Source organism: Magnolia sinica, chromosome 1 (genome assembly GCF_029962835.1).
Source record: "Magnolia sinica isolate HGM2019 chromosome 1, MsV1, whole genome shotgun sequence".
Classification (NCBI taxonomy): domain Eukaryota; kingdom Viridiplantae; phylum Streptophyta; class Magnoliopsida; order Magnoliales; family Magnoliaceae; genus Magnolia; species Magnolia sinica.
In genome coordinates this window covers 22,124,376-22,152,255 of record NC_080573.1, presented here as the reverse complement: position 1 = coordinate 22,152,255, position 27,880 = coordinate 22,124,376, and the positions used below count along the sequence as shown (strand labels likewise).

The 27,880-nt window shown below is 41.4% G+C and overlaps 1 protein-coding gene and 1 pseudogene across 2 annotated transcripts; both read right to left on the bottom strand.

The window, feature by feature from the left end:
- Window positions 1-326: 326 nt before the first annotated feature.
- On the bottom strand, window positions 327-27,861 carry LOC131242841 (protease Do-like 5, chloroplastic). 2 transcript variants are annotated; one of them, XM_058241751.1, is made up of 8 exons: window positions 27,551-27,860; window positions 24,341-24,487; window positions 23,147-23,209; window positions 22,319-22,408; window positions 22,087-22,209; window positions 4,082-4,169; window positions 2,634-2,708; window positions 327-585 (listed from the first exon to the last, which is right to left on the bottom strand). In XM_058241751.1, the coding sequence occupies exons 1-8, from the start codon at window positions 27,830-27,832 to the stop codon at window positions 479-481; spliced, it is 975 nt and encodes a 324-aa protein (XP_058097734.1). In that variant the 5' UTR covers window positions 27,833-27,860; the 3' UTR covers window positions 327-478. The 2 variants fall into 2 exon arrangements, with proteins under 2 accessions (XP_058097734.1, XP_058097744.1); XM_058241761.1 differs by lacking the exon at window positions 2,634-2,708 and having other exon boundaries at window positions 27,551-27,861.
- On the bottom strand, window positions 11,602-11,700 carry LOC131222812 (small nucleolar RNA R71; annotated as a pseudogene).
- Window positions 27,862-27,880: the final 19 nt, after the last annotated feature.

Below are 27,880 nucleotides of genomic sequence, written 5' to 3'. Positions count from 1 at the left end.
CTCAGGTTCAAAGTTCGTACAAGTGGGCCCAACTATTTGGTGATCAAGGCCGCTGATCTGATGGGCCTCACAGTCCACATGGGGATTCAAACAGGACTTCCAAGAGCAACAGGCATATCCAATCTTTGGCCTTTTTTTTTGTCAACCCTTGCTGTTTTCTTTTCTTAAACCTATTTGCAGTCTATTGATCAAAGGTTGGGATCTTCCAATCGTTGAGATTTTTAAGGAATCTCCCATCAATGGTGAAACACGTCAGATGAATGGTCTGGATCATCAAACTACAGGTCATACCTGAACGAAGTGGATAAATCAGGACACCTTCCGTGTGTTGAATAACTCATATCCCATTCCCTCAGCATTACAGCCGTTGGATCTTCTTCAGTAATCACCATAGACATGATCTTATGATCTTATGATCTTAAGCCTAGAGTACAAGCATGCATCAAAGCTGGTGGGCCACACATCCGATAGGATAGAATCAAAACCTGTTACTAACAGATGTTCCATACACAATCAGGTAAGGGACGGTCCGCACAACGGTGTCGATGGGGATTGCAAAATTGACGCCTGAGGATGCTCCTGTCCCTGCGAATGGTGAAGAACAAATGCATCACATTCTCATGAAAGAACAGTTCGTATCAATTCATTACCTCGATTCAGAAGAGGGTGGGGCCCACCTTTTTGGTGAACTAGACAGTTCATATGGTGGGTCCTGTCACGATGGCCCATCTGATTCGGATTTTTCTATAGTTAAATGTGGACAATTGCCTCCCTTTTCCTTTGTTTGTTTGCAACCGTCTATGTTTTTGGAAACCAGTTGGAGATAAGGACATTGTGATAAATATCTATGAGATTTTGAAAACCTAGCAACATTCTCTGATCAAACAGTATTATCATGCTTTTAATATAAAAAAACATCCATAGATAAAAATAAGTCATTCTACGACAACATATTTATATTTTTGAAAATGGTTTATTAATTTATAATCAGTCTTACCAACATCATCACCTTAATGAGGACGTTAGCAATGTCTCTAAAACTTTTAAATGCACATGTAATGTCAATTTGAACTATTTGTTCATTCCCACAACTAGGAGCAAGCCATTGTTCAAAAATCATTCCAAAGGGATGATCTAAAACATATGATCAATAGCATGGAAAATGGATAATCAAGATTGATCAGAGAAACAAAATTAGTCCAATCATCATCTTGAAACATCTAATCGAAGATTATATTTTTGTATTGCTTATGATTCCAAAGTAGCACTTTGATTTGATTATTTTAACTATGTGGTGGCTCGTAACAGATGCTTTAACAAATTACCCTCATTCAAGGGGTTATATCATCTGATTGGCATGATTTTTGCCCCATGGCTTGCTCCAATGGTACAATTGAATAAATTATCCCATTGATGATTGGGCATCCCCATATCATTTACAAGCTTCAAAAACATTGCTAACATCCCCATGAAGATGAGGAGGGTTTCGAACCCCTTTATAATAAATATTTTAAATAGTTCGTTTTCAACAAGATTTTCTTTGTAATAAAAACATCAAAATATGAAAATCTCCCATGAAATTCCCAAGTCAAGAAATTGGCCCAAGTCAAGAAATTGGAGAAACTAGAATTTTCAATTGTCACTATGCATAGGTGTAGCAACAATCATGGTTCTTTACATGGTGAGTTGGACTGAGTTGTTGGGTCTAGAGTTGAGTTGTGACTCAGTAGGGTTGGGGAGTGACTCGTCCAAGTTGGGTCAAGTCACCCTCTGTTCTCAATACTGACTTGGATGAGTTGCATCTGACCTGGTCGAGTTGTCAATCCAATTTGGCAATGGATCAAGTCAGCCCCTGCGTCAACCATAGTTCATAGAAACTCAAAAACTCCAACTCACTTGATGTTCGGCTTGGTCAAGTTGACTCGAAGACTCGGACGAGTCTTTACTTGACTTTATTGGATAAATAATACTTACTTTAATAGTTTTTATAATTATTTTATGTACTTATATAAGATAAAAACAATAGAAATTTGAAAATTGCCAAACAGGTAATGTGGAACTGGCTCAAAATCCAAATCAAATTAGTATTCGGTAAATGTATGAGCACGTCATGGTGTATGTTAGTATGTATCTCCTAATTTGGTCATTGCGCCCTATTTTCTATTCTTAAACCTGAGTGTGGTCAGGTTGGGTGGGTCAAACCCAACCCAATTACAATTAAACTGGTTGGGTTGGGTCAGGTTGGGCTTGGCATTGATGAATTTTAGGTGAGGTAGACCACTAGGCAATGGGTTGCACAGGTGGGGTACAGGCTTGGAATTGCTGGCCCATTTAGTAAATGAGTCGGGCTTGGGTTAACCCTGACCCAATCCATTGCCACCCCAGAGTTGGACAGTTTGGATTGTCTGGTGGGAAACATTTAAGGGCATGTTTGGACGCACCGACAAAACCAGGTTTCAAAAGAAAAACCAGTTTATGGTCAATCTGTTGTCCAAACAGGCCCTAAGGCTAGCTCATCCTATGAAGTGACCCACAAGATGTACCATATAGATAATGGAGACGTGGGCACAACCTACTTTAGGATGGCCCAAGAATGAGAAAAAAAAAAAAAAAGGATCCCTGGCTTGGTTTACCTTTGCGAGTGAAAGTGGCTGTGTTAACACCAATGACATGACCGTAGGAGTCAATCAGAGGCCCGCCTGAGTTTCCTGTCACAGAGAGAGATCAATGGCAAAATAGGCTGGCTGAAACAGTTTGTGGCATCTGAGACGTTGGCTCAATGGCTTGCAGTTGATGACGGTGCTATGCTATTAGATTTTTGAAAAACAAAATTGAAAATTTCTCATGATACTTTCCAGAAAAAAAATAAAAAGAAAGAAGAAGAGTAGAAACTAGATGCTAGAATTTTTCAATACTGGCTCATGGCACCAAATCAAATTGGACTCAACTGAGTCGAGTCTACTTGAACAAGTCGTCAATCCATACATAGAATTCACTTTGTACATTGCCAATCATGGGAAGAAAGACAGCATGTAATCCTAAGATCCAATGGACTATATGGAAATTGGATGGGGATTGGCCTTGATCAACGGATGAGATTGCCTGGAAGCAGGCTACACCCCTCCATCAAACCCCCAAGGAATATTTCAATGCTGCACAGGTTTCGTGGGCCCCAGTAGTGTTGGCACTATTTCAATGCTGCTGGTTTGCATTTTTTGAATAGGATTTTGTTGGGAAATTGTGGAAGATCAATCTGCATTTCGTTCAATAGATAAAAGTCCATCAAATCAGCTCAACATGGCAAGTGAGCTCAATGTAGAAAGCTGCTGAATTGACTATAATGGCCATTCCAGCCATTGCACATCTCATAACTTCATTTGAGTCCTCAGCTGAGCTGAATTGGAATACTTCAATAAATATGAGGAATTTTTTAATTCATCATGACCACCAACCCCCAATTGCAACTCTGTTTCGCATTGGAGTCGAAATGATATGAATTGCTATGTGGTTATCAAGATTATTTTTAATCCTTGTAGGCATGTTTGGTTGCACTAAATTAGAGTAAATTAATCTTGAAATATCATGAAATTTTATGATATCTGGAGCAACCAAGTGCACCCTACAAAAAGAAATATGATCTCTAATCATGGTTTTTTTTTTTTTTTTTTACTTGTAGATTCGAACTGACTCATTGGGTATTGAGTCGAGTCATGACTCACGGGTCAGGGGAGGACCGGATCAGACTGAACCAAGTCTGAGTCGACTCTGACGAGCTGGCAATCCATGTCTCTAATGCATAATCTGATTAACTAAAACGAGATGAACTCATTTTTTGGCATCTGCCAAACAGGTTCTACGAAGATGAATTAAGCACATCCCAATTGAAAGAGAGCTGCAGTTCATAAAAGATAAGGATGTGTTTGATTGCACTAGATATCATGAAATTTTATGATATTTTGTGCCAAATTGGACTGATTAATCGTGATATTTTGTGCCAAATTAAATTGATTAATCATGAAATTTCAAGATATTTGGTGCAACAAAACGCAACCCCTAAGGGAACAGAAAAAATAATTCTTACCTGCATTAATGGCTGCATCTGTCTGTATTGCTCCTCGAATTGCCCTTCCATTTGGGGAGGGTATTTCTCTTCCTAATCCGCTCACCACCTGCATTCATCATATCATTTACATTACAACATAAAATCCAGTTGATTATGGTGAAAACTTCAACACAATAGGAAAAAAGATTCGGAAATAGTTGTAGTTTTTAGTTGATGGGCAGAAATATATCATCAAAGAAACAGAAGCATCTAAATGATGAGGGATTATCATATGACCACTCAATTAAAAGAAAAAAAAGAAAAAGAAAAAAAAGAAAGCAGTTTTTTGCTTGACCCAACAATAGTATAGAGGCAGGGTTCTTGTTCCATAACCAAACCAGATCATCTTGATCTGGATGGCCATATGGGCCATACCCCTGTTGCGCAGCATGCCAACAACGCAGTAAGCCAAGATCCAATCTCAGGCCTCACCCACAAACGATAAACAAGAAGAAATATAAACTAGAAATAGATCAAAACATTCAAAACAAACCACAAGACAAGACACACGTGGAAAAACCCCAAACTAGGGTAAAAAACCACGGATGCAAACTTCCACTATGAAGAATGAAGATTACAAAACAATATATTAACCTCTCCTTTGGAAGCACATAGAAAACCCTTTGCCCACACCTTAGAATAATTTTCCCTTGCTTTTTCTCAATATGAAAAATCCTAAGAATCCCTGTTTATAGTTTTGGAAACTTCCCTTTCTGCATCCCAGTTGCGAAAGGATTTGCGACACGAAATCCGCACAAAATCGCGGAACGAATCTGCGTAACCTCGACTGGTAGTGTAGCCTGCACGACCGATCGAGAGGACCCCAAGACCGGTCGTGAATGGGCCACAACCGGTCGAACACCTCGGGATAAAAAACAGTGCTCGCTGGACTTTGAGTCGAGCCGGTCCACGACCGGTCGAGCCGGACCCTACGACCGGTCGAGCATGGCTCACGACCGGTCGAGGACGGTCCCAGATGTGGCTCCACATCTTAACAATCTCCCACTTGGAGACATATCACCTTAAACCTTCGTCTTCTTCATCCGGAGTGCATCACCTCCCTGTCTTCAAGCATGAAGATCAATCAAAGTTGAACAGAGCTTCAGCTTCTCTCGTGTGACCGCCTTGATCAGCATATCCACAGGATTCTCACTTGTATGAATCTTCTCCAGAGCAATCGATCCATCTTCCAGTAACGAACGAATGAAGTGATATCTGATGACAATATGCTTGGTCCTTGAATGAAAGGCTGAATTCTTAGCCAAGTGTATTGCACTCTGATTGCCATTGTACATCTTGCAATCTTCTTGCTTCTTACCCAACTCTTCCATGAAACCTTGCATCCACACCATCTCCTTGCACGCTTTTATAGCCGCAACATATTCCGCTTCTGTTGTACTGACAGATATTATCTTCTGTAACTGAGAGACCCAACTGACTGCAGCACTACCTAGAGTAAAGACATAACCTGTAGTGCTTCTTCTGCTGTCGATGTCTCCTGCCAAATCTGAATCCACATAGCCCTGTAGCTTGATTTCTGATCCACCATAGCACAGCCCTACATCCTTAGTACCTACCAGGTATCTAAGAATCCACTTCACAGCTTCCCAATGTTCCTTCTCGGGGTTGTTCATGAACCTGCTAACAACTCCCACTGCTTGAGCAATGTCTGGCCTCGTGCTCACCATAGCATACATGAGACTCCCAATAGCTGACGCGTATGAGACTTTAGCCATGTAGTCTCGTTCCTCCTGCGTCTTTGCACCTTGCTCCTTAGATAGCTTGAAGTGGTTGGCTAATGGAGTGCTAACCAGCTTAGCACCTCCCATATTGAATCGATCAAGTACCTTGGCTATGTACTCTGCCTGTGACAAAAACAGTTTCTTATTTTTCCTGTCCCGCTTTATCCTCATGCCTAGGATTTTTTTTGCAGCTCCTAAATCATTCATGGCAAATTCTCTAGACAGTTGTCTTTTGAGATCTGAGATGTCCTTTATGCTTGAACCGGCCATAAGCATAACATCAACGTACAGAGGAAGGGTGATGTATGACATATCAAACTTCTTCAAATAGCAACAATGGTCTGCATGACATCTCCTATAACCGTTTCCCGACATGAAACTATCGAATTTCTTGTACCACTGCCTTGGGGCCTGCTTCAGGCCATATAGACTCTTCTTCAGTCTGCACACTTTGTTCTCCTTTCCTGGTGCCACGTATCCTGTCAACTGATGCATATATATCTCTTCTTCAAGGTCCCCATGAAGAAAGGCTGTCTTAACATCTAGCTGCTCTAGATATAAATCTTCTGTAGCCACTATACTCAAGACCATACGAATCATAGACATTTTCATCACAGATGAAAATATTTCAGTGAAATCGATACCTGCCTTTTGTTGAAACCCCTTCACAACCAATCTAGCCTTGTACCATTTCGAACCATCGTACTCCTCCTTCAATCTGTAAACCCACTTGTTATGAAGAGCTTTCTTACCCATAGGTAGGGTGAATAGATCCCATGTACGATTGGACTCAAGAGAGTCCAACTCCTCATCCATGGCCTGCTCCCACTTAACCCGTGTATCTGTCTTTAATGCCTCTTCAAAACATTCTGGTTCACCATTATCTGTCAGCAGTAGATAATGTAAGGATGGTGAGTATCGGACCATGGGTCTCCTCTCCCGAGTAGAGCTCCTCACAACCGGTGTATGCGGCTCTGCCTCATAATGCTCTTGTGCATGATCATCCTGTGGCGCTGTAACACCCGTGTCCTGTAACTCTTCCATCTCTACGAATTCTTTCTCCTCGGCCTTATTTTCTTGCACAGTCCTTATGCATCACTTTTTCATTGAAGACTACGTCCTTGCTTCTGATGATTTTCTTGTTTTTTGCATCCCAAAACCCGTAGCCAAAATCATGCTGCCCATAGCCTATAAACATGCACCTCCTGGACTTCGCATCCAGCTTGTTTATGTGCTCTACATCAATATGAACATATGAAGTGCAACCGAACACTTTGAGATGCGCAAGGTTCACTTCTTTCCCAGTCCACGTTTCTTCTGGTAGCCCACCATCCAATGGTGTTGAGGAACTTCTATTGATGAGATATGCCGCAGTATTCACAACATCTGCTCAAAAGGTCTTGGGCAACCTTGCATGTAGTCTTATGCTCCTGGCGAGCTCAAGGATGGTCTTGTTAATGCGCTCAGCCACACCATTTTGCTGTGGTGTCCCTAGAATCATTTTCTGATGTTTGATTCCATTTGATGCACAATACTCCTTAAATCTCTTATCACAGTACTCTCCCCCATTATCAAATCTGAGACATTTTACTGTTCTACCTGTCTCGTTTTCTACCATAACTTTCCACTTCTTAAATACATCAAATATATCAGACTTGTGCTTTAAGAAATAGACCCACAGTTTTCTACTAGCATCATTAATAAAGGAAACAAAATAACGTGAGCCACCAAGAGATGATACCTGTGTCGGTTCTCACACATTAGTGTGTACAAGCTCCAACAGATGCGTCTTTGGAGTGCGTCTTGTTTTCTTGAAACTTACTCTCTTCTGCTTACCATATACGCAGTCCTCATAGAATTCCAAGTCAATAGACTTCAGCCCTGGTAGCTTCTCCTTTGACAATAGCACTTTCATCCCTTTCTCACTCATATGTCCCAACCTTTGATGTCATTACTGCTCATTCACTCCATCTGATGCGACTGAGAGTGAACAATACGATCCTGAAGTCACGTATAAAGTACATTCCTTTTTCCCTCGAGATATCACCAAGACACCTTTTGTGATCTTCCAGGAATCACTAGTGAATGTCATCACATAACCGGTATCGACCAATTGGCCCACTGAGATCAAGTTACGTTTCAAACTCGGTACATGTCTGACATCCTTCAATTTCAAAACCGTTCCGTCTTCCTGATTGACATGAACGTCTCCCTTTCCAACAATACTGCACAGCTCATCATCACCCAGGTAGACTCTCTGTTGAGGGTCAAATATTGCATATCAGACCCAGTTATTGCCTGGACTTATGAACATGGTACCGTTTAATAGCCAATTTTAATCATGTTTCTGTTGCAAGGTGGATTTGCGAGCTAGGACTGGATTGGGGTGCTAATTGCATCGATTTGGCGCTCCAAACTCACCAAGGCAAGGGACGGACTCCAGGGGACCAAGATCAACGGAATTACACACCAGGGGTCCGAGAAAATTAAGAAACTGAAGCTCAAGCGGCCTGAAAGTCAGCCAACATGCAAGATCACTGGGTTTCCATCATCTGTTTGGCTCGAAACTTCATACATGGCTTAAGGGCCATAAATTAACCGTACACGTAAACTTTCACCCATTGGATGCTTCTGGAAGTGGCACAACTGTCGGATCAGCCCATAAACAGTTGATTCTGGGCCCACCTAATCTTCGGATATGCTTCAACTTTGGGCTCAACCCCTTAATTTTGACGATTCAGAAGATGGACGGTGCAGATTTCTCGCGAACATCATATGTGGATCCCATATGAGACAGGTGTGCATAGTGCATAAGTGCACTAGCCGTGCACGGCATTAAAAAAAAAAAACCAAATCCGTCTCTGACCGAGACTCCTTCCAAGTCCGTGATTTTTCTTCCAGCGTCCGCGCACGGACGTGCGGACGAATCTTTGTGGGCCACACCATGCATCAACGGTCAGATCCGGACCGTCTATGAGACTCACATGTCCCCTATCACTCAGGCCTAGGTGGATAAATTTCAAAAGACACCAGAGATCGGTTTTTGAGCGTTAAAACGGACGACGGACGGTGGAACAAAGATCACGGGGGTCACACCGAAATGGACTCAAAATCAGCCATTCGAGACCGAAATTTCGAGAGGAATCTGGTGGACGGAGTGGATTTCTCAAAATAACATCAAAGTGGGCCCCACCAACTTCGACTGCGATCCCTGCGTGTTCAGGCCCTGTTTCCACGTCCGGTCGAGTCCGGGATTTGCGGGGGGTAGTGGGCCACGGTCATCAATATTTTGAGTGATCCAGACCGTCCAATGTGTCCACAGGGAGGCCAATATTCTAGCCAAGATCTCAGAAATGATGGATAGTTTGATATCGCGCCGTAAATACAATCCAAACGCAAGATGTTCCGCGTTTTCACTGCGCATGCGAACGCTGCTGCGTAAAGAGCTGTCCTTCTCTCCCTACGCAACAACTTAGACTTCGGCATGAAGTCTTCATGTACAGGGGACCAGAGAAGAGGATATAAGGGAGAGAACGGGAGTTTTATGAAGGAAAAAGAAAGAAAAGGCTTTTTGACGGGGAATTGGAGGTAGCAGGAGGGCTGAACGTGGAGCACACAGGAGGGAACGGCGAGAGCAGCGGGGACGTGGGCTGGATCTCGGGTGGAACGTGGATGTAAGGCTGGACGTAGCTGCACATGAGCTGAGAGAGAGAGATTTGGTTCTTCCTCTATTCTCTCTTTTTATTTTAAATCCAGCCACATCATGCCTGTGTGTGGCTAAACCTCTTAGCTAGGGCTAAGAGGTGAAGCCTGTAGCGAGATGGGAGATTCTATTTGTGCCTTTAATTTAAAATTCATAAACTGAATTTGATTTTAGTTGATTATTAAAAGAATATTTTTCTTAGTCTTTAATGGTCTCTTGTGACTGAAATTACAATGGGTTTGCAATGGCTTTGAGTATTTCTTTCCCCTTTTTATGTTTATGAAGTCAGGAAGCCCTGTTGTTCATCATTGTTCCATGGGCATGGTAGGATGACAGTACCCTTCCTGATCTTCATACATTGTTGGTTGGTTGGTAATTAGTTTAATTATGTTGTTTACTTTGTCTCCTGGGCATGGTTTGGTGATGGAATCCATTCTAATTCATATACCTTTCATCTCTTGAAAACTATATCAAAGGAAGTCTAGTTGATTTCCATGATTTTTGAAGCAGGCATAAGATCTCCCTGATCTCTACAAGTGGATCCTCTGAATCCCTAGTTTCCTTCCTCTGAATTCCTTAAGTTATTAGATAATTATTCCTCAAATCATAATTGGTTTAGATTTCATCTTAGCCTAGTTCTAGATCTGGTTATTTTCAGATAACGTACAGGTTTCAGTCCCTGTGGATTCGACCTCGGTCTTACCGAGTTTATTACTACATCACAACCCTGCACTTGGGGTGTAAACAAGTTTTTGGCGCCGTTGCCGGGGACTGACGGTTGCGATTTTCTGAAATTAATTAGGTTTAGAATTAGTTTAATATTAGAATTTGACTAACTTTAGTTTTAGATTTTTAATTGATTTCTAAAACTAACTTGTTTCCATGTTTTGTAGGATCCTGACATAAGTTCCTAAATTGGTAATTCCTTCCTAATTTCTCTACTTTTTCTACTTTTAAAATTAGGGTTTAAATTTTAGAAATCTTCTAACTCTAGTATTTTTCTATTTATAGGAAGTAGTTTATTTTTAGAAAATTTCCTCTTTTGTTTTTTTTTTAGAAACTTTCTAATTTTAACTCTTTTAGAATCTAACTTTGTTTCCTAATTTATTAGAAGTTTTTTTACTTGTAAAATTTTTGTTTAGAAACTAACCTTCCTATTTTGTAGGCCTTTAAGATAGAAATTTCTAATTCGGTAAGCTCCTTCTCTACTTTCTATTTTTCAGTTCTTTTTTAGTAATTTACCATCTAGTTTAGGACTTTCCTAATTTAGAAATTTCCACTTTCTTTTAGGAATTCCTTCTTTTAGAAATCAATTTACTGCTATTTTTCTTTTAAAGGATTGTTCTTCTCTTTTTAGAATCTAACTTATTTTGTTTTATTTTGCAGGTTTTTAACTTAGGACTCCAATTTGGTAATTTCTTTCCAACTCTCTCTCTTTCTAGATTTTCTTTTCCTTTCTTAGGATTAGGTTTTTAATTGAGGACTGCGAGTGTTTCATGCCCAAGTGGGCCCGTGACGACACTCGACGTCTCTTGACTGAAGGAGGATTGGTTGAGGGGTTGACCATCCATCGCAGGACTAGACACCGCTCGAAATCTCCTGAGTTAATTGAAATTATGGCTGAAGACCAACCTCCTCTACTTCCACCCAGGGTGGAGGATACCCAAGATGAGAACGAGGTGCATCAGGCACCCCTGTCTCGTACTTTACGAGATTATCTACAATCGGCGGGAGTGAGTATGCCCTCATGCATGATTTTCCCTGAAAACACAGGACAAATGGACATCAAGCCAGGAGTTATCCAACTCCTTTCCAAATTCCATGGACTTGAATCAAAGAGTCCATATTTACATTTGAAAGAGTTCGATGAGATTATAGCTACATTATGTTTTCCTAATGTATCTGAGGATAAAATTAGGCTGAAACTCTTTCCTTTTTTCTTAAAAGAGAAAGCTAAGACGTGGTTACATTCACTGCGTCCTAGATCCATTGGCACATGGAACGATATGCAGAGGGAATTCATAAAAAAATTCTTCCCACATCATAAAACAATTACCCTCAGACATGAACTTTGCCCAAAAGGAAGATGAAACATTCTTCCAATGTTGGGAAAGGTTCAAAGATTTGGTCAGTTCATGCCCACAACACGGATTTGAAACGTGGCGCATTACAAATTTTTTCTATGATGGACTGCAATCTTCCATGCGCCAAATGGTCGAGACAATGTATAATGGAGAGTTCATTAATAAAGATGTTGACGAGGTATGGGATTACCTTGATAGTCTTGCTGAAAAAACACAATCATGGGACTATTACCCAAAGTCGAACACCACGTGTAGGCCGACTCAATTAAAGGAGAAAGGTGGATTATATCTCTTGAAAGAAGAGGATGATCTCAAGTGTAAAGTGACTACGCTCATAAGGAAAGTTGAGGCCATGGAAGGAAAGAAGGATAAGGTTAATGAAATTGTTTGCGGCATCTGTGATTGCAACATTTATACAACTGAAAATTGTCCTACAATACCCGCCTTTCGAGGAGTGTTGAATGAACAAGCCAATGCCGTAAACAACTATCAAAGACCTTTTACTGGACCTAACTCCAATACGTACAATCCTGGTTGGAAAAATCATCCAAACTTTAGTTGGAGGAATGGACAAACGGCTACTCCTCAAGGTTTCTTCAATCAAAATCCAAATCAAGTGAAACCTCAAGAGGAACCGGTTCAAAATTCCATACAAGAGCTAGCTCAGGCAATGCGGGGAATTACAGATTTTATGCAAAAGATAAATTCTCGTATGACAGTTATAGAAAAAGGGATGCTTCCTGCACAACCTCTCCCCAATCCTAAACCGCAGTACGAGATTAATGATCCCAGCTCTTCAAATCAGATGGGGCACGCTAAATCCATCACCACTCTTAGGAGTGGGAAGATCATTGATAAAACTCTTCCGGTTAGACCCGAAAAACCTCAAGAACCAGAAGAGGACAACAATGATGAAGCTAGTGATGCCCCACAAAAATTAGAACCGGAACTTCTAAAGAAGCCAGGTGCTCCGTTCCCCCAACGGTTGGTTTCACCAAAACCGCTCTCTAACTCTCAGGATATCCTAGAGGTGTTGAAACAAGTGAAAGTCAACATTCCTCTACTTGATGTCGTGAAACAGATACCTTCATATGCCAAATTCCTGAAAGACTTATGCACAACCAAACGACGGCAGAGTATTCAAAAGAAGATTTTCTTGACTGAGAAAGTGAGTGCCATCCTAAAGCAAGACGTGCCACAGAAATTCAAAGATCCCGGTAGCCCAACCATATCATGTATAATCGGGAACCATCGAATTGATCACGCACTTCTTGACTTAGGAGCGAGTGTCAATCTGATTCCCTACTCGGTAAACAAACAGTTAGGTTTGGGTGAATTAAAACCCACCCTAACCACACTATAACTTGTTGATCGCTCTGTTCGTGTACCAAGAGGGATAATTGAGGATGTGTTGGTTCAAGTTGATAGATTTTACTACCCTGTAAATTTTATCATCCTGGACACCGAACCCATCAATAACATAAGCACTCAGATCCCCGTCATTCTTGGCCGCCCATTCCTTGCCACTTCAAATGCAATTATCAATTGCAGGAATGGTGTCATGACTATGTCTTTTGGGAATATGACATTGGAGTCAAATATCTTTTTCAATAACGGCAGAAACTTAGAGGAGGATGACGATTTCCATAACATTAACATGATTGACTCTTTTGTGGAAGATACGACACCTCTAACCTTATCCTCCGACCATCTAGAGACGTGCCTGGCCCACTCCCATGATTTTGATGATGACATGATTAGGGAGACGTGTGCCTTGCTTGATACTGCACCGGTACTTGAAGTTAACCGGTGGAGGCCACAATTTGAAAAATTGCCACAAACCGATGTAGTGCCTCTACCGTCTAACCTCAAGCCGCCGAAGCTTGACCTAAAACCTTTGCTCTCTGATTTGAAATATGCCTATTTAGGTCAAGATGAGACATACCCGGTGGTGATCTCTGCCCACCTGGAGAAAGAACAAGAGAGTATGCTCATATCTACTCTCATTGAGCATAAAGGAGCCCTGGGATGGACGATAGCGGACCTCAAGGGAATCGATCCCTCGATTTGTACTCACCGCATATATCTTGAGGATAATGCAAAAACCGCTCGGCAACCACAACGCAGACTAAATCCAAACATGAAGGAAGTGGTTAAGGCCGAGGTTCTTAAACTATTGGACGTGGGTATCATATACCCTATATCTGATAGTCAATGGGTGAGTCCAACTCAAGTGGTCCCTAAGAAGTCCGGAATCACCATCGTAGCCAATGCTAATAATGAACTCGTGCCAACTAGAGTCACTACTGGTTGGAGAATGTGCATTGACTACAGAAAGTTGAATACCGTCACGAGGAAAGACCACTTTCCTTTACCATTCATTGATCAGATCCTGGAAAGGTTAGCTGGTCATTCCTATTACAGTTTCCTTGACGGGTATTCGGGCTACAACCAGATAGAGATAGCTCCTGAAGACCAGGAAAAGACCACATTTACATGTCCCTACGGCACCTTTGCCTATCGAAGGATGTCATTCGGACTATGTAATGCCCCTGCCACCTTTCAGCGATGTATGCTTAGTATCTTTTCTGATATGGTGGGGCAATATCTAGAGGTCTTCATGGACGATTTCTCTGTTTACGGTCCATCTTTCAGCAAGTGCTTGGAAAGTCTTAAATGTGTGCTGAAAAGATGTAAAGAAAAGAACTTGGTACTTAATTAGGAGAAGTGTCATTTCATGGTTCAGAAGGGAATTGTCCTTGGGCATATCATCTCGTCCAAGGGAATCGAGGTAGATAAGGCAAAAATTGATCTTATCTCTAACCTACCTCCACCCAAGAACATCAAAGACGTGCGATCCTTCTTAGGACACGCAGGATTTTACAGGCGATTCATAAAGGACTTTAGTCTCCTCTCTCGTCCTTTATGTAATCTTCTTCAAAAGGATGCTCCGTACGAGTGGACTGAGCAATGCCAGGAAGCTTTCACCAAGCTTAAGGGCACGTTAACCACTGCACCTATCATGCAGCCACCCGACTGGAGCCTTCCTTTTGAGCTTATGTGCGACGCTTCTGATTATGCTCTTGGAGCGGTTCTAGGCCAGAGAAAAGATAAGAAACCCTACGTCATCCATTACGCGAGTAGGACTTTAAATCCAGCCCAAGTGAACTACTCAACTACGGAAAAAGAACTCTTAGCCGTAGTATTCGCCTTGGACAAATTTAGGTCATACCTGATCGGATCCAAGATCATTATCTATACAGATCATGCGGCACTGAAGTATCTTCTTTCTAAGAATGATTCTAAGCCCCGCCTAATACGATGGATTCTTCTACTCCAAGAATTTGATTTGGAAATTAAAGATAAAAAGGGAGTAGAAAATGTTGTGGCCGATCACCTTTTTCGCCTTAATACCTCTGAGTCCCTTGAGACGACCCATATCAACGACATGTTCCCTGATAAACAACTGTTCAGAGTCTCTCATTCACCTTGGTTCGCTGATATTGTTAATTATCTTGCTACAGGTGCCATACCGACACAATGGACTATGCAAGATAAGAAAAAAAATTTCACCGAGGTGCGCAACTTTTTCTGAGATGACCCTTATTTAAATATTGCCAAGACCAAATCCTAAGGAGATGTGTACCAGACGATGAGCATCAGAGCGTCATCTCCTTCTGTCACTCACAGGCCTGTGGTGGTCACTTTTCTGCTAAAAAGACCACGGGCAAGATTCTGCAGTGTGGCTTTTACTGGCCCACTATGTTTAGGGACACTCATGAGTTTTGCAAAGCTTGTGAGCGTTGTCAGAAATTGGGAGCATTGTCCCGTCGAAATATGATGCTTTTGAATCCCATCCTTATCATTGAAGCATTTGATTGCTGGGGCATCGATTTCATGGGACCATTCCCCCAATCGTTTGAAAATCTATATATTTTACTCACCGTGGATTATGTCACTAAATGGGTCGAAGCGATTCCGTGTCGAACTAATGACCATCGCACGGTCATTAAATTCCTAAAAGAAAACATCCTTTCTCGATTCGGAACGCCTCGAGCCATCATTAGTGATGGGGGCTCACACTTTTGTAATAAACCATTTGAGAGCTTAATGAAGAAATACGGTATCTCTCATAGGGTAAGCACCCCGTACCACCCACAGACAAGTGGGCAAGCTGAGATTTCTAATAGGGAAATTAGACAGATTTTGGAGAAAGCGGTTAACCCTGATCGTAAGGATTGGTCAATCCAATTGACCGATGCCTTATGGGCATACCGTACTACCTTTAAAACCCCTATTGGAATGTCTCCCTTTAGACTTGTCTATGGGAAAGCTTGTCACTTACCTGTGGAGCTGAAACATAAAGCGTACTGGGCGATCAAAAATCTTAATTTCAATCTGGACAACGCTGGCTAGCTACGCAAACTTCAATTGAATGAACTCGAGGAAATTCGGAATGATGCGTATGATAATTCGAGAATTTACAAGGACAAGATGAAAGCATTTCATGACCAACACATTCTGCGAAAATCATTCACAGCTGGTCAGAAGGTCCTTTTGTACAATTCTCGATTACATCTCTTTCCGGGTAAGCTTCGATCTCGTTGGACCGGCCCTTACATTGTTGTTACTGTTTTTCCTCATGGGGCCGTTGAGATAAGAGATCCCGACAATGGCAAGGAGTTTAAAGTCAATGGGCATCGATTGAAACCATTTGTCGAGAAATTTGATTCAGAGGACATGTCCATGCCCCTGACTGCTGTTTACCAGGATTGATCTCCTAGTCTGATGGAGGTATAGGTAGGTTTATCGCTTTCATAGGACTAGGGTAGTTGCTTTATTTGTCTGGCTAAAGACGGTAAACTTAGCGCTCCTGGGAGGCAACCCAACTCTTCATTTCATTTCATTAGTTAGTTCAATGTTTGTGGGTAGCATTACTGCAAACCCTCATGAGACTACAACTCGTCCACTAGGGGCAACCTAGGGGTTTAAAGGCTTGTTGCATACGCTAAATGCAATCGAGAGCACTTGCGAAAGTGGTGTAGGTAGGATTTTATTTTTGTAATATTTATTTTACTTCTGTTGGTTTCTCTCTTGTGCTGACGCACTCTTACGTAGATATATTTGGAAAGCCTCTTGATTCTTTCATCCAGGTATTATCTTTCCATCACTCCTACATTTTCGTTGTCCCATGTGCATTGCATGCTTATTTCTTTTACATTGAGGACAATGTAGATTTTTAGTTGGGGGTGGGAGATTAGGCTACCTAATCAGTGTTTTCTTGATCTTGAGCAGAAATTGTGAAAATTTTTAAATTTTTCTGGAATTTTGTATGAATTCGAAGTGATTTTTACGGCCATCTTGGATTTAGAATTACAAGATAAGTGATGTTGGTAATTTATGACTCTTGGATTCAGTATCTTTTAGATTTCACAGTTAAGTTTGAATTGTTAATCCATGATTAGAAGTTTTAAACATTGATTGAGTCATGATTTCACAAGACACATCTTGCTTTCACATAAAGGTTTCAGTTTGATATGGAAGGGTTAATTTAGTAATCACTAAGCATGTAAGGAACCAGCCTGAAAAATTTGCCCGTCATGATCAATTGAAGAAAAAGAAAATACCTAAAAAAAAAAGAAAGAAAAAAAAAAGACAGATACCTTTGTAAAGGGTTGTACAAATAATTTTCACCATAGGTTTGCTCCCTATAAGTGTAGATTTAATTCCCCATGGATGATAGGTGAAAAGGGTTGGGTGTACGATCTTTACCATAGGTTTGTTACCTATAGGTGCGCATTCGATTCTCCTCTCCCTTGATGGAAAAATCAAAAGCGAGAAGAATGAAAAGAAAGAATTGTAAGGTAAGTTCTGGTTTAGGTTTTGAGTATCCTAAATGCTCTTTTGATTATCAATGTTATCATAGAAATTATCTATTGGATTTCTTAATGATGATAAGCCAAGATTTCATTATACACTCATGGTACTCATTGTTTAGAATTGTTCTAATTAATACATAAATTCTTTAAACTTGATTATGAAGTTTACCGTGCGCCTGAGTCTAGGAGAAAGTAGTACCCAGCATTCATGAATCTGAGAATTCTCACATCTGGATTATTCTGCAAAAATCACTCGAGTTTATAAAAATTGTTCTGTAATTCTAAATTTACTTTTCGCATATTTTGCTCGGGACTAGCAAAATGCTGGTTGGGGATTGTGTTGAGGGTCAAATATTGCATATCAAACCCAGTTATTGCCTGGACTTATGAACATGGTACCGTTTAATAGCCAATTTTAATCATGTTTCTGTTGCAAGGTGGATTTGCGAGCTGGGACTGGATTGGGGTGCTAAATGCATGGATTTGACGCTCCAGACTCACCAAGGCAAGGGACGGACTCCAGGGGACCAAGATTAACGAAATTACACGCCAGGGGTCCGAGAAAATTAAGAAACTGAAGCTCAAGCGGCCTGAAAGTCAGCCAAAATGCAAGATCACTGGGTTTCCATCATCTGTTTGGCTCGAAACTTCATACATGGCTTAAGGGCCATAAATTAACCGTACACGTAAACTTTCACCCATTGGATGCTTCTGGAAGTGGCACAACTGTCGGATCAGCCCATAAACAGTTGATTCTGGGCCCACCTAATCTTCGGATATGCTTCAACTTTGGGCTCAACCCCTTAATTTTGACGATTCAGAAGATGGACGGTGCAGATTTCTCGCGAACATCATATGTGGATCCCATATGAGACAGGTGTGCATAGTGCATAAGTGCACTAGCTGTGCACGGCATTAAAAAAAAAAAACTAAATCCGTCTCTGACCGAGACTCCTTCCAAGTCAGTGATTTTTCTTCCAGCGTCCGCACACGGACGTGCGGACGAATCTTTGTGGGCCCCACCATGCATCAACGGTCAGATCCGGACCGTCTATGAGACTCACATGTCCCCTATCACTCAGGCCTAGGTGGATAAATGTCAAAAGACACCAGAGATCGGTTTTCGAGCGTTAAAACGGATGACGGACGGTGGAACAAAGATCACGGGGGTCACACCGAAACGGACTCAAAATCAGCCATTCCAGACTGAAATTTCGAGAGGAATCCAGTGGACGGAGTGGATTTCTCAAAATAACATCAAAGTGGGCCCCACTAACTTCGACAGTGATCCCCGCGTGCGCAGGCCCTGTTTCCGCATCCGGTCGAGTCCGGGATTTGCGGGGGGTAGTGGGCCACGGTCATCAATATTTTGAGTGATCCAGACCGTCCAATGTGTCCACAGGGAGGCCAATAACCTAGCCAAGATTTCAGAAATGACGGATAGATTGATATCGCGCCGGAAATACACTCCAAATGCAAGATGTCTTGCGCTTTCGCTGCGCATGCGAACGTTGTTGCGTAAACAGCTGTCCCTCTCCCCCTACGCAGCAACTTAGACTTCGGCATGAAGTCTTCACGTCGGAGGGGACCAGAGAAGAGGATATAAGGGAGAGAACAGGAGTTTTATGAAGGAAAAAGAAAGAAAAGGCTTTTTGACGGGGAATTGGAGGTAGCAGGAGGGCTGAACGTGGAGCACACAGGAGGGAACGGCGAGAGCAACGGGGACGTGGGCTGGATCTCGGGTGGAACGTGGATGTAAGGCTGGACGTAGCTGCACATGAGCTGAGAGAGAGAGATTTGGTTCTTCCTCTATTCTCTCTTTTTATTTTAAATCCAGCCACATCATGCCTGTGTGTGGCTAAACCTCTTAGCTAGGGCTAAGAGGTGAAGCCTGTAGCGAGATGGGAGATTCTATTTGTGCCTTTAATTTAAAATTCATAAACTGAATTTGATTTTAGTTGATTATTAAAAGAATATTTTTCTTAGTCTTTAATGGTCTCTTGTGACTGAAATTACAATGGGTTTGCAATGGCTTTGAGTATTTCTTTCCCCTTTTTATGTTTATGAAGTCAGGAAGCCCTGTTGTTCATCATTGTTCCATGGGCATGGTAGGATGACAGTACCCTTCCTGATCTTCATACATTGTTGGTTGGTTGGTAATTAGTTTAATTATGTTGTTTACTTTGTCTCCTGGGCATGGTTTGGTGATGGAATCCATTCTAATTCATATACCTTTCATCTCTTGAAAACTATATCAAAGGAAGTCTAGTTGATTTCCATGATTTTCGAAGCAGGCATAAGATCTCCCTGATCTCTACAAGTGGATCCTCTGAATCCCTAGTTTCCTTCCTCTGAATTCCTTAAGTTATTAGATAATTATTCCTCAAATCATAATTGGTTTAGATTTCATCTTAGCCTAGTTCTAGATCTGGTTATTTTCAGATAACGTACAGGTTTCAGTCCCTGTGGATTCGACCTCGGTCTTACCGAGTTTATTACTACATCACAACCCTGCACTTGGGGTGTAAACACTCTCCCAAAGTCACCTGACACATAATCACGTAGAACTTCCTTACATGAAGTGGCATGAAACGAAGCACTCGAGTCTATAATCCAAGACTAATTCCTCGCATCAAGAGATAAGATTAAGGCCTCTGTATCACTTTCCTCAGATAGATTCACTGAATCTTTCCCGCCTTGAGAGCTTCTTTCTTGTTTCTTTAGTGTCCTGCAATCACGTTGCATGTGCCCTTTCTTGCCGGAATGCCAACACCCGTCTCTATCTTTCGGACCCTTGGACTTCTTCCTCGACTTAGAACGCCCATGTTTATTGCCTCATTTGTTCAGCGATCTTCCTCTTTCTTCAACATTTAGAGCATTCCCTAAATCCCCTGAAACTCCTGATACCTTTCTTCTAGATTCTTCGTTAAGAATGAGACTGGCCACATCATCAAATTTTAACTTTGTTGACCCTGAAGAATTACTCACAGCAATCGCCAAACCATCCCATCTGTCTGGTAAACTGGATAAGATCAATAACGCCCTTACCTCATCCTCAAAAATAATGCCAACAGATTCCAACTGGCTCGTGACTGTATTGAACTTGTTTAGATGTTCAGGCACGCTCCCACCATCTGACATCTTCATGTTGAATAACTGTTTCATAAGATGAACCTTATTAGATGCTGAGGGTTTTTCATACATGGTGGCTAGGGCTTCTATTAATTCTTTTGTCGTTTTTACCTTGGATATATTGAAGGCGACGCTCTTAGACAAAGAGAGTCGGATCGTTCCTGAAGCCTTCCTATCCAGTAAGAACCATTCATCATCTGTCATCTTTTCTAATTTCTTCTCTTTTCCTCCTAGAGGAATTTAGAGGTCCTTCTGATATAGATAATCTTCCATCTGCATCTTCTAGAAGGCAAAGTTTGAACCATCAAACTTTTCAATTCTAGTTTTCCCTTCTTCCGTCATCGCTCTCAATAGAACTAAACCAATAGCTCTGATACCAGTTGTTACGCAGCACACCAACAACGCAGTGAGCCTAGATCCAATCTCAGGCCTCACCCACAAACGATAAATAGGAAGAAATATAAACTAGAAATAGATCAAATCATTTAAAACAAACCACGAGACAAGATATACGTGGAAAAATCTCAAACTAGGGTAAAAAACCACGGATGCAAACTTCCACTATGAAGAGCGAAGATTACAAAGCAATATACTAACCTCTCCCTTGGAAGCACATAGAAAACCCTTTGCCCACACCTTAGAATAATTTTCCCTTGCTTTTTCTCAATATGAAAAACCCTAGGAACCCCTGTTTATAGTTTTAGAAACTCCCCTTTCTGCATCCCAGTTGCGAAAGGACATGCGACACGAAATCCGCGTAAAATCGCGATATGAATCTGCGTAACCTCGACTGGTCGTGCAGCCTGCATGACCGGTCGAGAGGACCCCACAACTGGTCGTGAATGGGCCACGACCGGTCGAACACCTCGGGATAAAAAACAGTGTTCACTGGACTTTGAGTCGAGCCGGTCCACGACCGGTCAAGCCGGACCCTACGACAGGTCGAGCATGTCTCACAACCAGTCGAGGACGGTCCCAGATGTGGCTCCACATCTTAACAACCCCAATATCTTTCATGTCAGATAATCTAGCCATCTGATTGATTGCTAGTAAATGAACAATTACAGCCAATGGTTCTTTTCAACAGGCCCTACTCATATGATTACGATTGTCCCAAGGGGGGAGACGTTTGGACATCTCCACCTTATGAACTGTTTAAGTCACCAAAACGTGGGACCCACACGTAGAGTTTATTGGGCCGATCAAATTGCTTAACTGAACATCATACATTTTCTCTTCAAAGACACAACAGTCTTAAGAATTCTACCATATTCTGCCACCGGCATCATTGCCAGTGATCGTGTGGAGAGAAGATTTTCGATACATTGTCAGAGTCTATACTTTGACAGAATTGATGGGACAATGTGCAAACTGATTACAAGCAATGCCTTTATCAACTGTAACGATTACATTGCACATGAGAATAGGAAGAAAGAACAAATACCCCAGTAGTTAGAGTGTGCTCGTAACCATATGGATTCCCAATCGCAAAGCAGCTCTGACCTACACGCAAATCACGAGAAGTACCAATCACCGCTGGCTTTAGCTTGTTCCCTTCGACATCAACCTACAGCCCGACCATCAAAATAAGAACTGAAAAAGCAAATCTGTCGAGGGATTTGTTCTAAAAGTATAGCTTCAAACAAAAGAATTACATGATAAGTTAAACTCCATACCTTTAGAACAGCTAAGTCATATGCGGGATCAGAACCTACAAGTTTGCCTTCCTTGGAAAATGTATTACCATTGGCGTCTATAAGAAAAACCTACAGCAAGACAAAAACATGTTATTCTTCTTATACAGGAAAAACCCAATACATATGATAATGGTCAAGTTCAAAAATCAGCTAGATCCACAACTCAGAAGGGCCACACCACATGAAACAGTGGGAATGGGATGCTGACCATAGGTTTGTGTGTGGGGCTACTAATCAAGTTTTAAGTGTCTAACTCACCATGATGAAGAGAAGATATAGAATCATCCTGATGAAAAACTCAGAAAGGCCACACCGTGTGAACTAAGCAGTTTTGGGAGCAATTTTACATTGTCCCTGTAAGGTGTTGCACATGCGGGTCTTTAATAGGGCTTATCTTTTGCACAGTTGAAAAAATGAGTCTCACCTGATGGACGGAGTTGATTTTACATATACAACATGGTGGACCCCATCGAGCTTGTGTGTTTTATGCAGGATGCTTTGTGTGGGCTACAAGCAGGGAAGAGAAGTTCGATGGGGACTACACACTAAACAAAAGTGAGAGTAAGAGGGTCCAATCTAAGCCGTCCCCTGTGGAGTAAACTCTCGACTGTCCAGCTACATTTTTATGATGAATTTACGCTCTCTTAACCAACGCCTTGAAGATCAGTCGCGAGGGGGAACATGTCTAAACCTATTGGCATTATATATAGTAGATATAATCATGGTCGAGTTCAGCAGCATTTATCATGATCAGGAAAAAATAATAATAATAATAATAATAATAATAATAAAAAAACTGAACTGGACCTTACAACGCTGAACACCCCTTGTGTCTGTCGCCAATTTATCTACGACATGGTAGTTGGTGACCTACAAACAACCATGTTAGATGTAAATAAGAGTCGTTATTTCATAAAAAATCATGTAAATTCCCAAAAACAAAAAAGATTTGGAATTATCATGATTTCATTAGAAAATGAGAGGATAATTCTTGTACATTAACTAGCGGGAAATATCTTCATGAGCATATTTTTTTTGAAAGATGACGATTTCATTAAAAGATAAAACAGAAAATAGAAACAAGGAAGATCTGCTGAGATAGCAGATTGATACTAAAATCGTACAAAAAGATAATCACTATCTTTAAAAGAAGCAACATGGGCGGCCCATTCGATTAAGGCTCTTTTAGCCTTAGACAGCACAAAGACAGCAGAATTAGCCATGTCCCGAAAACAACAATTGTTTCACTCTTCCCACACAAACCACCAGACCGCGAGGAGCGCCATCCTCCAAAGTTTAGTTTTGGACTTGCCTATTTGCACACCATGCCACGATAAAAGCAGGGTGTCAGTCTTCTCCGGCAGACACCAACTAACGTGGAAAGAGCTAAGTAAACCCGCCCAAACAGGTTGAATGAAAGGACAGTTGACAAGAAGGTGATCAACCGTTTCTGCTTCCCGCATGCAACAAAGGCAAATATTTGGAATGATCATCCCTCTTCATGAGCATAAAAAAAGGTATCTTACTTGTATTTTTCCATATACGCCTGTACGTTATATCATACCAATATCGTGTATGGGCATCATAGGTTGGGTGTTGAAGAGTTTTCCAGTTTGTAGCGAGTGAACTAGTTATGGTTTGTTTCCTCACTACAGGACATGTTAATGTTCAGTTGGCTATTCCAGACCATCCAAACAGTGGGCCTTGCTATGTAGCTGATGGTACAGACAGAAACCAATCCCATTGAATAGTGAATAGTGAATAGTACTAGCATCTGATTAATAGACCTTCCCCATTTCAATCAAAACTGTCAATATTGTTTGATTTTCTGCTTCAATTTGCAGATCACAAACCAACAGCTAGGATTGCTTGTCTAGGGTGATTTTTTTTTTTTTTTTTAATTATTATTCTTCTATTGGATCATCTACTGTATTTCACACTGGAACCACTAACTGTACAACCAAATGTAATGCAGAATGCATACAAGTGAAGAATGCCTACAATGTGGCCTGTTTTGTCCCATAGAAATCCTGACCCTGTGCCTTCAACCCTTGTATTTTCATCTTCGTCCACATCGATTTGGCCAGTTCTCTTTCTGGGGTCCACTATTTGAATGTCTTTGATGAAAACAACTGAAGGCGAAGTCCCCTACACCATTAAAATAGATAAATGAAATCAATGGACTTAAACATAATTGGTGTTTATATAGGGTGTTCATTGGAACAAAGTGAAAGAAGATCCAAGCAGTGCATTCATGATCAAGAAATGTGAATGCATATGGCCTACATAGTAATGTGAAATTCAAAGAAGAAACAAGCTTATGAGATTGGATCTCAACTGTGTAAGTACAACCTGTCTCACTCATTAGACTTGGAATTTAAAGATTACATACTGAAATGTCATTCCAATTTAATGATTCGAGTAATCAATGATTCATGTGTACAAAGGAGAATGATCAAGTGCAAATGTGGTTGCTGAGTGCCATTCACCCAAGAATCATATGAATTCATGAGCCGCAAGCAGGAGATGACCATCTATGATTCTCATAGAGGGCCTACCGTGTTGTGTATGTCATCCAATCAATGGAAACCAAACATCTAACACAGATGATGGCCACAGATGATGGCAAACATTAAAAACAAAAAAAAAAATTAAAAATTTAAAAAAAAAAAAAAAAAAAATCAGGCCTGGAACTTGGATGGGGCAGATGGAAATCAATGGTAGGTGTCTCCCTCTTAACCATCCTGCTGGTGTTGCCCACCTAAGTTATGGATTGGCCTGACTTTTGGGCCCATGGCCAAACAAGGGATGGTGTGCGTGATGTCGTGAACGCATCATGGTGGGGCCCACCCAACTTGTCTGCACTCTAATTACAATGGAAACATTTCCGCTAGATCATGACCCAAATACAACACACTATCATTTTACTCTTAGGGATCATTTGGTAGCTTGTATTTGGTATGCATTGGCAATTATCATGGAATCCAACTGAATTGGAATCACTAGAAGTGTTTGGCAGCCTGTAATCAGAATTCACTGGAATCCAACAATTTAGTAATCGAAATTCACCGAATCGTGTTTGGAAGCCTATATTTAGAATAGAGAGAGATGACCATAACTTGTGAATCGGTGGTTATCAATAGCAATCGGAATCCATGTGAAATGGAGTTACATGGTTTTGCTGTGATTTCCAAAAAGTGCATTTTGGTGTATTTGATGTGAATTAGATTCCAATTCACATCAAATACACCCCTCCCAAACACACCGGTTCACACCAACTCATGCTTCAAAATGACCCCTTAAGTCTTCAATTAGCACTTCAATGGGCTGCACCTGAGATTATCTGGGCCTTGATTTTGAACATGTTTGGCCAGGATATTCAATGCAAGCTGTATCATCATCTAATGGATCACGGAGGATTTTCACACAAACCATTGTACTTTGAGCTGTTGCACACTCCCTTGTCAACGAATCGGCACAAACAATTATAGCCCACATGAAATACTATTCAAGAAATTCGAAAAACAACCTTCTTCAAATATAAGGCTGTCATGAAAACTATCACCCACGAGCAAAAATGCTAATGTGATTGGTGCGAGGAAAGGTTGAAGTGGTGATCCATGGCACATGTATGTTGTAGATCCAACCAAATTATCATTCAGGGCCCACTATAGACCAAAAAGCAGACCGGTCCAATCGAATGGGCCCCATGTTCATGAGGAAGATTGATGGTTTTAAGAGTAAGTGGCGGGAACTCTATATTCAAAGCCTGCATGTGTGAATTCGCACACATGTATGCAAGAGGAATGGAAGCATTGTAAAAGGAAAAGAGTGAGAATTGACGAGTGAAAATGGGGTGTTTACACTAGTTTCTGGACCTGGTAATACTAAGGGGTCGTTTGGCACCATGGATTTGGGGGGATTTGAAATCCCCTGGTTGTTTGACACCATAAAGTAACTAGGGGTTTTAATCCAGGGGGTTTTAAATCCCCTCAAATAAGGGGTTTGAAATTCACGGTGAAAGCTTGGATTACATCTAAAATCCTTCTAAGAATTACATGTGTAACATGTGTGTCACTAGACTATTAATCTATTGGACACATGGTCCACTAATCATATCCCAAAATAAATAGATCATCAATTGCGTCACTATAATTACTTTAATACGATGATCAGCACCGTCCAAACATTGTCCATGTAAATCAACGGTTAAAAATAGTTGGTTAATCACCCGGACATGATCTTGTGGTTGTGGCCCATCCGAGACTTGGAATTTCATCATTTTCAGGCAAAGTATATAACTCATCGGGCATACTACAAACATTGTGTCAAACATTACATACGTTCACTAATTAGAGATATTAAAGTTAATTTAGTAATTAAATTCAAACCGCAGTAAATATACTACAGATAACTACTTTTGGATTAAAGTTGATTCTGAATCCGGGGTGCCAAACACAACCGGAGGATTTCAAATCCAGGGGGTTCCAAATCCACACTCCCAAACAGGCCCTAAGGTGAGCCCCACCTGATGAATGGCCCAGATTCGGTGGATTGCTATCAGTGAGCCTAGAGGGTCCATTGGGCTTCTGTGGCTGGACCCATCCATGACGAGACGGGCTCCGGCTCGATTATTACAAGACGGATATGCCTACGAAAAATTGGCAGGCCCATCAACTAAAGCGTATGTGCTGGGGCCATGTTTGCCAATGCTTTTTTAAGGACCAGATCAATTCATCTCTGCCATGCGTAATGGGGTCCGGCCCTTTTTGAAAGTTCCTCTATGGTTGTCACGTGCGCCACGTGCGATTGCCAATTAGAAAATCTTGAACGTCAGTGCCAACGGATTAGCTTTTAGCACACGAGGTAAACGTGAACGAGACATAAATCGACTCAGGTGGGCCATGCCGGAGGTTGAAGAATCCTAACCCCTCGATTAGATGATGCATTAGTTAAAAAAACAAAAAAAACAAAAATTGACAGTGAAGGGTACATCGTTTGACATTTTTCACAATAATGTATTGTCTACAACATAATGAATGGCTCGGATCGTCCGATCGTTGTCAGTTTGTGGAATGGGCCATCTAATGTGGATCATATACGGATGATCTGTTCGATGTGACTCGGACGAGTCTTATGAATACCACTCGTCCGAGTCACCGATTTAACTCGGCCGAGCCATGATTTTCACGAGAGAGAGAGAGAGAGAACCTGGAAGATCTGAACGACTCGCTCTTCATCCCGCTGAAATTCGTCTTCTTCGGCCTTTGCATTCTGAAATGAGGGATTGGAGGTGGGGCCCACTGGTAGAAGAGCAGCTAGAATAGAAGAAGAGGCTACCACGATCGATTCTCGCCTCCTGATCAAAACCCTCTTTGGAAGGTCAGAAGAAGCGTAGACCGTTGATCTGAGACCGTTGGATTTAGGAGATTCTGCCGTTGTCGGTGGATGGAAAGAAGAGAGATGGCATGGGAGGAATCCTAACACCACCATTGCTGTCCACAGGCTTTTTTCATAAAATCTTTATATTAAAAGGAGAAA